Source organism: Euprymna scolopes, chromosome 14, assembly GCF_053919585.1.
Source record: "Euprymna scolopes isolate OS-2025 chromosome 14, ASM5391958v1, whole genome shotgun sequence".
Classification (NCBI taxonomy): Eukaryota; Metazoa; Mollusca; class Cephalopoda; order Sepiida; family Sepiolidae; genus Euprymna; species Euprymna scolopes.
In genome coordinates this window covers 66,489,536-66,500,550 of record NC_136495.1, presented here as the reverse complement: position 1 = coordinate 66,500,550, position 11,015 = coordinate 66,489,536, and the positions used below count along the sequence as shown (strand labels likewise).

Sequence of the window (11,015 nt, the reverse complement as noted above, 5' to 3'; positions counted from 1 at the left end):
TATCTATCTATATATATATATATATATATATATACATATTTATATATATATATATATATACCCATATGAGCACACACGCACATTCCTACATACACACATAATTAGACCATCCATAGGCGTACACACATATCTCCATCCACACGTGTCCCGAAATCCACACGGATATATACAATACACACGTTATATATAGATATCCATATACACACTCGTATACACTTACATACATACTCACATATACACACCGATATCCGCGCACCCACAAAGCATAAATACACAGCCATACAAGTACAAAACCAAAAAACTTTATCTAATAAGGTGTCTCCTAACTTCAGTAGTGTGGTTACCCCATTTTTGAGAAACAGCGTATTATTATAGTTTAAACAGGTGCATATATACATACATAATATGCATATATACATACACAGACAAATATGCACACATATACAGTCTGGTAATAAATAGTATTGTAATCCCTATGTACGAGATAGCCTATTTAATAGTTCGGATATATATATATATATATATATATATATATATATATATATATATATATATATATATATATATACACACATATATATATATTATATATATACACATATATATTATATATATACACATATATATATTATATATATACATACACAGATATATATATTATATATATACACACACACACATATATATATTATATATATACACACACATATATATACACACACATATATATACACACACACACATATATATATATATATATATATATATATATATAGCTACACATATACACCCATCCGCACATATGTACACTGACACATGCATGATACATCTAAATAGATACAGATCTGAAGGCATTCTCTGCATAATTCTTTTTACCAAAGCCCATACACATAACAATATCACACGCCCCCACCCGTTTCCTTCGAGGTTTATACAGATAACAATACATAACAATACATAACAATACATAAATAATATATAACAATGTATAACAACAAATTTAGAGCATTTAGAGTATACAAACGGAATAAAAAGGTTTATACATTGTAGCACTTAGCTTCTTTTTTATTATATTTCAATTCTATTCTTTGCCTACGTATATATATGTACATATATATATAAAAGAGGACATACACACACATACACAACTACACAAACATCCACATGCATACATTATTTTGAGGTTCACCTAACTATTTCTTACCTGTTTCGTTCAGATATACTATTATATAGGTATTCATTCAGATTTGTAATATTCTAACTGCTTGAGAAGATAGAATATTAAGTGACTTATGCAATCAATTCGGGTAGGATCATAGTTACGACCTCACTCATCCTCTTTTTTTTTGGGGGGGTGGAGAGGGGATAGTTGCAATTGTAGTTGTTCTGCTCTTCATAACTTAGAGTTTTTTTAAGCGCATGTATTCTGAAATGTTTGCATGATATAGCAGTTGCTTGTTTAATATTTAATAACTTATCCCTGTCCTTAAACCTAGTTATCTCAAGTTTTATATGTGTGTGTGTGTGTGTGTGTGTGTGTGTGTGTGTGTGTGTGTGTGTGTGTGTGTGTGCATATTATATATATATCGTTTTCTATTGAACGATACAATACTTCGTATCTAGAGTTTCATCGTGGCCAAGATGAGGTAAAGGTAGCGAAAATGGTTTGGAAACGTATTGAGTGCTGATGTGACAATCGTTTTCATATTAAAAGTCACTGAGCAGTGACCGAGAGAAAGGCCGATGATAAGCTGAGCAGATGCCCCACACAATTATTTCTGTAAAACTGGCCGTCATCAACACCAAGCCTGTGATCGTGTCAAATAGAGACAAAAATTCGTTACTATAAACTCTGTCATAGTCCTCGATTAATGCAAAATTTAACAACCATACATACAGACCAATAATGTGATAATAATTTAATGCCATATGCAAGTATATTCTTATGTAGGCCAACTTCTTTCAGATATTTACACATTGTTGTTTTATAATTTGGCACAGAATTACTTTTTTTTTACATCAAAGTAATGCAATTTAAAAGAACATAACCCTGGCTGAAAACTTTTAGAAATACACCTTGTGTTTACTGTGTTCAGACATAGAAACTGCCTGATCATGACATGATTTTGGCTTTAGGAAATAAATGAAGAAGTTAACGATTTAGACTCATAAGACTGATGCTGAACCAATATGTGTTCGCGTTTTTTACAGAACATTAAAAATATTCCTAAGAAAAAATAATTTTATTATTAGTTATTACAAGTAATAAATATAGTCACTTTGATTGCATGTTTTATAAAAAAAAATATATCAATAATAAATTTAATAATGGATACTCTTTGGTGCTTATACACTTTGGGACCGTGCTAAAATCATAAGGTTATTATTTTGAAACCCATTCTTCACCCAGTTGCGGAGTCGGTATCGTCAATCCACACACACACACACTTTAGAAGCAAACATACACATATACCTCTACCTAGGAGTGGATATACACCACTCGGTATATTTTACGCATACACACGCACAGAAACACAGACAATAAATATAAAAATTAAAATTAAAATTAAATCAATAATAAATTTAATAATGAATACTCTTTAGTGCTTATGCAGTTTGAGACCGTGCTAAAATCATAAGGTTATTATTTTGAAACCTATTCTTCACATGGAGAGGTGGGGAGCTTTTGTATTTTTTTTAACTGTTATTTACTTTCACCTAACAATTTAATAAACAAAAAATAAAATTGAACATAACTTGAAAATCTTGTCTAAAAAAATAGCATGGTCTATAATCTGCATAGGTACCTATTATTTTATGTCAAAGTTATATTATTTATGCGCTCTTTTCTGATAAATGCTTTATAGATAATTTAGACTATGGTTTTATAAATAGTAGATATTTGTTTAAATCTTTAATTTCCATATTTCTCCACAACTTGCAGTTCATGTCACAATTTACTACATTTCAGGCTGAGACAACTGAGAGTGAAACTGAGGCCAAACTTCATATTCCTTGTGCGGAGAAAGGTGACAGTGGCAAATACTCTGTCAACGTTTCAAATGCTCATGGATCCGACTCAGCAGATATACAAGTGGTTGTACTTGGTAAATATATGAATTTTATTTTACTGATTTTTATTAGGTTAGTAAAAAAATAAAACTTCATGGAAAAAATATTGAGCACATTTTTATTAGATTAGTAAAAAATAAAACTTCATGGAAAAAATATTGAGCGCATTTTTTATTAGGTTAGTAAAAAAATAAAATTTTATGGAAAAAAATATTGAGTGCATATTTTATTAGGTTAGTAAAAAATAAAATTTTATGGAAAAAATATTGAGCGAATTTTTTATTAGGTTAGTAAAAAAATAAAATTTTATGGAAAAATATTGAGCACATTTTTTATTAGGTTAGTAAAAAATAAAACTTCATGGAAAAAATATTGAGCGCATTTTTTATTAGGTTAGTAAAAAAATAAAATTTTATGGAAAAAATATTGAGCGCATATTTTATTAGGCTAGGAAAAAATAAAATTTTATGGAAAAATATTGAGCGCATTTTTTATTAGGTTAGTAAACAAATAAAATTTTATGGAAAAAATATTGAGCGCATTTTTTATTAGGTTAGTAAAATAATAAAATTTTATGGGGAAAAATATTGAGCGCATTTTTTATTAGGTTAGTAAAAAAATAAAATTTTATGGAAAAAATATTGAGCGCATTTTTTATTAGGTTAGTAAAAAATAAAATTTTATGGAAAAAATATTGAGCGCATTTTTTATTAGGTTAGTAAAAAAATAAACTTTTATGGAAAAAATATTGACCGCATTTTTTATTAGGTTAGTAAAAAAATAAAATTTTATGGAAAAAATATTGAGTGCATTTTTTATTAGGTTAGTAAATAATTAAATTTTATGGGAAAACTATTGAGCGCATTTTTTATTAGGTTAGTAAAAAAATAAGATTTTATGGAAAAAATTTTTTATTAGGTAAGTAAAAAATACAATTTTATGGAAAAAATATTGAGCGCATTTTTTATTAGGTTAGTAAAAAAAAAATTTTATGGAAAAACTATTGAGCGCATTTTTTTATCAGGTTAGTAAAAAAATAAAATTTTATGGAAAAAATATTGAGCGCATTTTTTATTAGGTTAGTAAAATAATAAAATTTTATGGGAAAAATATTGAGCGCATTTTTTATTAGGTTAGTAAAAAAATAAAATTTTATGGAAAAAATATTGAGCGCATTTTTTATTAGGTTAGTAAAAAAATAAAATTTTATGGAAAATATATTGAGGGCATTTTTTATTAGGTTAGTAAAAAAATAAAATTTTATGGAAAAAATATTGAGCGCATTTTTTATTAGGTTAGTAAAAAAATAAAATTTTATGGGAAAAATATTGAGCGCATTTTTTATTAGGTTAGTAAAACAATACAATTCTATGGAAACAATATTGAGCGCATTTTTTTTATTAGATTAGTAAAAAAATAAAATTTTATGGAAAAAATATTGAGCTCATTTTTATGAGGTTAGTAAAAAAATAAAATTTTATGGAAAAAATATTGAGCTCATTTTTATGAGGTTAGTAAAAAAATAAAATTTTATGAAAAATATATTGAGCGCATTTTTTATTAGGTTAGTAAAAAAATAAAATTTTATGAAAAATATATTGAGCGCATTTTTTATTAGGTTAGTAAGAAAAAAAATTATGGAAAAAATATTGAGCGCATTAATTTGCTTTATTAAATTAAACCAAATGCTTACAGAATCTTTATTTACCAAATATACACCTACAAAACAAATTACTCTACAAGCCAATTGTAAATGAAATATACATTTACATCATGAAAATATGAATATGTTAAGTATTGGAAACATAAGCCCATTAACCAAGATGAATAATTGCAGCATTCAATAATCCTCAAATTGTTGATAGGCTATAAAATAAAGCAACCAGCTAATTCATCTCTACCGTAGTTCAAATATATTATTGTCCTTCAACGAGTGAAATTTAATCATTTGTTAAACCTCTCTAAATTCTCTGTAATGACACGTCACAACTTAGACCAATATAAATTAAGTTCGTCTTATTAGTATCCCCTCATCACCACTTTCTGCGGAAACGCCTTGAACCTTCTATCGGCCTGTTAAGCCATCAAGACATCAAATGAAACTTCCTGATACTAGCGTGCTCGTTGTGGGAATAGTCATTTTATTAATTTATTATTTGCCTCCCAATTTTTCTTCCCAATTTTTTTTTTAGCTAACGATAATTTAATGTTTGTTGTTATATTCCTGAAATGATATTCACGTTAGACATTTTTTCATTTGATGAGTAGTTTTTGAACTTATTTGTTGCTGTTTGGTTTTAACTGTCTTCGAAAGTTTAATTTGTTGAATAATTGTTTCTCTATGTTTTTATTATATTCTCTAAATTTCGAAATAAATCTCTCTTCGGATAGAATTGAGGGCAGTTTCTTTTATATATATAAATAAAGATTTGTTAAGATATTTTGTATACTTATACATTAACCAATAACGATTTTTTTTACAAAAATCGTTTAAATATCGATACTAATTCTGACACTTATATTTCTTATATTGATTACATTTTTTATGTGAATACAAATCATATTATGTTCATGTGTGTTGTTTAACAGTGTTTTATTAATTTATAATGATTTGGATTGCATTGCTACGAGAGAGAGAGAGAGAGAGAGAGAGAGAGAGGGGGGGGGAGAAGAAGTGTAAGAGAGAGAGAGTATTCAACCTTCCCAACTCTCTTTATGAACTATAATTTTTTCTTATTACTCAATAGTTTTCATTAATCAAATCCATGGGAAATTCAATTATTCAACAAACAATAATAATAAAACACTTTTACTTAATGTTGTTAAATCTTAAATTTTATTTCCAGATAAACCTGGACCTCCAACTGGTCCACTTGATGTCAGCGAAGTCACAGCTGAATCATGCAAGTTGACTTGGAAACCACCTGAAGATTTGGGAGGCGTTGATGTATCAGGTAATATTATCTTTCTTATTTGATTAATGAAAATCTTTAAAAATCAAAAGCAAAATCGATCGATATAAGTTTTTTTTTTTTTTACTTTTAATAACTTGTTTAGTACCAATCAAAATCGAATAGCTGTAGTTTTATATGCTATGGTAAACTTCCAAGCGGATTATTGCACCACTTTTACTAATAATATTATCCTTCTAAGCATTCATCACTTAGTTGGTTGAGAGAGTTGTTCATATCTTTCACAATTTACATGAAATAATAACGAATGAAACGATTACTCTTCAGTTCAAAATTCAGGATCTGTTTTATAAAAGCACATTTTTATAAAGTTCCTGTTAATATAACTCTAATCAGCAGATACTTTTTAAAGTATGTGAGTTCATTTCTTAGAAGAAGCCCGTCCCCAGAGGAAAGGTATCCATTTCACATCGGATAAATGTCCGTTGATAGTAGATATATGTCTGCTCACAAGTGATAGATGCCAGTTCAATGTAAATAACTAGCATGATGCTACTAAACAAATTGCATAGTTTATAATGTTTGAACTGGCTAAATCACATGATACATGTACACTTTTAATGAACAAGTATACAAACTTTACAAACTATTTGATTCACATCTGTAAATATGATTTTATAGAGAAATATGTAAGTGCCACGGTAATGTACATAGCTATTGTTTTAAAATGGATAGAAGTTCTTAATATGCAAACAAAACTCAGGAAATATTCTACCTGTTGATTTTAAAGGTCAATATAACAAGCCGCGTGTGCGTGGTCCCCCTCTGCTGTTGCATATGAGATGACGCCACAAAAAATAGTGAAGAAATGATGAATGTGAGAAGTGTGAAGGCCAACGTTGCCTTCGCATTTTCGCCAAGTTTCAGAAAAATCTAATGGCTAGGGAAAAAGTTATGGGGTAAAAAGTGTCATTTTTTTGCAATATTGGGGCATTTGTGACCTCTTTTGAGCCTCTAGGGACGCAACGGGAATAAAAAATTTTTTTTACTGTGCACATCTATTATATAAAATACAATTTGTGGTAAAATTTCAGGAAAAACTAATGGACAGTTATCTAGAAATCGTCCGCACTAACGGATGCACGGACTAACAGACGCACGGACGCCACTGAAAACATAGGTCTCTCTCTGATAAATCGGGGATCAAAAATGTTAAATAATAAATCCTTATAAGTTATGCAAATAAGTGTTAAAGATGCAAAACTATGTTAAATAAGTTAAAGATGTTGTATATAGTATCCATATTTCGAAAATTCAGTAACAAATACTTTGTAAAATAAATGTAATTTTAAAATACTTTTCTTTGCAGGATACGTTATTGAAAAATGTGAGGATGGCTCTGGATTTTGGGAGAAGGTTCCTGGTATTGTTGCAGGAACATCTCACACAGTGAAGGGACTAAAAGATGGTAAAGGATATCAGTTCAGAGTAAAGGCAGAGAATATTTATGGCACCAGTGATCCTCTCACTGGTAATAAAATGGTTGCCAAAAATCCATTTGGTAAGTAATCACTTTTGATATTCTTATGCACGAACATTTCTTTGTATTTTAGTGTGAACCCACAGTTCGCATCATGCGGCAGCAATTATACTTTATTGCTTTTCTTGATTCTGTTCTGTTGGCATTTATCTTCCTAATTCTCTTAGAAGATAGATATGATGCGAAGGTTGCCAGCATCACTAGTTAAATTTTAATAATTCTAGGATGAGAAAGATCTTGAATGCAAAAAGCTTAGTGATGTGTACACATAGCATCTATTTCACAAGCACCACCAACTTGTTTAGTGACATGCTTATAATTATTCAGACACATTATTTAAGATTTAATATCATTAAAAACTGACCTAGAGCTTGGGTACGTTAGTAAAATATTCACATTTGATCAATTATAGTGTTTTTTTATTACCTATGAAATTGAAGTTAGAATTAAAAAATAATTAAAAAGCAAATTCTTTACACCACCCAAGTCTGATCTGTTCCTTACTTGAACACTTTTAAGTTTTCAGTCAAAAATTTCAGTCAAAAGTATATTGGTAGTTTGTTGCACAATTCCTTTGCTATTTTTTATAACTTCTGATATAGCTTTATCAAGGGAATGTCAATCAACACTCGTGATTTTATTTACTTTTTTAATTGTTTTTATTTCGACAAGTGTCAAATTTTTATCGTTTTATGCTTTATGCACATTTCGCAATAAATAATGAAAAATATTGTTCTTTGCTTATTTGACTGTTCTTTAGAGATGGTTACATATTAAAAAAGAAAACATAGTATTTAAAACAAAAAAAAGCGATGAAAAAAGATTTTAAAAAGCGAGTCAAAAAACATGGAAAGCTCACATGAAAGATGACACTAACAGCAAAATCTCTCTTAAAAATCTCTTGATATCATGAAAGTTTTTTTAAGTTGCCATCTTGGATATCTTTTTTTTCTAATATTTGCATAGGCATATATATATATATATATATATGCTAATATTTACATTATTATTATATATATGTACATATATTTAGACACACATAAGCATATTATATATATATATATATATATATATATATATATATATATATATATATATATAAAAATAAAAGTTACAATAAGTTTACTAAGGTAATCAAAATGGTAAACTTAAAATATATTATAAATATTAAAGAGTTAATATTTACAAGTAAAATAAACTCAGCCAGATATAAAAAGCTCAATAAAACCGAAAAGGAAATAGAGCTTATAATATTTTGGATTTTACCATTTTTGGATTTTTACCCTTCACCGGACTATCCATTCATGTGAAATCTTTTTATTATTTTTCTTTTGCCTCCTGTTCCCCTTACCTCACCCTTTTTTTAACCAAGTAAGATCTTTGACTTACTTGTGGTTTCATTGAATACTTTTATATGCAAAATCCGATCCTGCATTTTGCTAATTCCTGCCCTCTGATGAGAAGGAGAGTATTTCTTCGAAACTCCGCGGATTAAGGACTATCCACTTATCTTGTGCTTCCTTTTTTAAAATTAAATATGTTTTTAACTCTTTTTCAAGATGTCTTTTAACATATTTTATTAATCATTTGTTCATATATATATATATATATATATATATATATATATATATATATATATATATATAAAATAAAAAATTGGATTATTTACCTTTCACCAGACTATCCATTTACGTGTAATCACCTTTTTCTTCACCATATACCCTCTGCTGCACATTTTGTTATCAAGTAAGATCTTTGACTTACTTGTTGTTTCATCAAATACTTTTGTATGCAAAATCCGATCCCGCATTTTGCTAATTCCTACCCTCTGATGAGAAGGAAAATATTTCTTCAAAACTCCGCGGATTAAGAACTATCCACTTATCAAATGTTTCCTTTTTAGATTAAACATGTTTTTAACTCTTTTTCAAAGTGTTTTTTAACATGTTTTATTAACTGTTTGCTCCTATATATATATATATATATATATATATATATATATATATATATATATATATATATATATATTCCAGGAATGTACCCTGTATTTAATTAGTTTATTTTACTATCTTTTTGTAAAATACTCAAAGTTTCTTCAGACTGTGTGTGTGTGTGTGTGTGTGTGTGTGTGTGTGTGTGTGTGTGTGTGTGTGTGTGTGTGTGTGTGTGTGTGTGTGTGTGTGTGTGTGTTATCGCTTCTGTCATGGTATTATAACTATTATGAGTTATTTGATTTTATAAGACCTATGAAAACTTTGCTATGACTATGCAGATATGAATATTGTTACTTTATTATGATTATTATGAATTGGGTTTCTTGGAGTTATTATTACTGAGCATTTCTCATTCTATCGTTTATAGATCCTCCAGATTCACCAACTGGTGTTGAAATTGTGAAGTTTGATAAATCTTCATGTGCACTCCAATGGAAAGCACCTGCTTCTGATGGTGGAAATCCAATCAAAGGTTAGTACTTTTTATATGAGCGCCCAGAGCCGGTAGTTTTGTGCTAGACTGTTACGGACACAAACACAAAACAACACAACACTAGATTGATCTTTACAATAAGATATAAATAGAAAAGATCACAGACTGCACGAACTTGTCATCAACAGATTTAAAATGTTCTGATTAAATTTAGGTGCACACGAGAATAAAAAGAAAACGAACTAAAGATTAATCAGCTTTGACAATGCACAGCCTATAGTTCTGCCTTATCTTGCGCATAGAACAACAAAGATAAACTAAATGACAAAATAAAAATATTTTACTAAAGTTTTTACGATACTTTCACATTACATAGAATGTCAGTCTGCAAATATTCTTATTTTCTATATATTTTATTTACTCAAATTCGCACCAAACAAGGCAAATTGTCACTGAGATGTAAAGAGCTACTGTGAATTAAAGATCATACCTACATAGACACTTTAAGTAGGGGATTGAGCAGCGAGAGATTTGTTCACATTACATTTAAATTTCTGCATGTTAGTAATGTTGCGGGAGCAGGTTATGAGTAGGGAATTCCAAAGTCTAGCAGCACGAGGGGAGTAACTTTCAAAGTAGAAGATGCCCCGATACCTAAGACCTGTACAGTGAAAGGGGTGACGTTTTGCTGCTTATTAAGTTTGTCAAAGTATTTACATGAAGAGAGCACTGATGCTGCCAGTTCGTTACAACATATTCCATTAAAGTACTTGTAAAATAAGCACAGAGATGTAACATTAGGGTGATGGGGCAGAAACTGGAACTTGGTTGACAGTGCAAGATCTATTAGATTTGTACATAATAAAGGCATACACATCCTAGTTCTTACTTCTATATTATTATAAACTTTTAGATGAAATTTTCAATATTTAAATAAAGTAAATAAAATTGCCAATCTCCCGCTTACTCTGATAATAAATTGACAATCTTCTAATTATTTTGGTAGATAACTAAGTGATTGTATACACCACTTAACAAATAAATTATTAGTAATTCAGGTAAAC

The 11,015-nt window shown here is 28.8% G+C and overlaps 1 protein-coding gene across 9 annotated transcripts in view; it reads left to right on the top strand.

The window, feature by feature from the left end:
• The window catches only part of LOC145293050 (twitchin-like), a 359,249-nt gene that overhangs the window by 111,492 nt on the left and 236,742 nt on the right, over positions 1 to 11,015 (top strand). For all 9 annotated transcript variants that reach the window (XM_080139370.1, XM_080139366.1, XM_080139369.1 and 6 more), the window contains 4 exons: positions 2,972 to 3,107; positions 5,919 to 6,026; positions 7,354 to 7,545; positions 9,886 to 9,990. In XM_080139370.1, the coding sequence (XP_079995496.1) occupies positions 2,972 to 3,107; positions 5,919 to 6,026; positions 7,354 to 7,545; positions 9,886 to 9,990 (541 nt within the window). The remainder of the gene's footprint in view (positions 1 to 2,971; positions 3,108 to 5,918; positions 6,027 to 7,353; positions 7,546 to 9,885; positions 9,991 to 11,015) is intronic.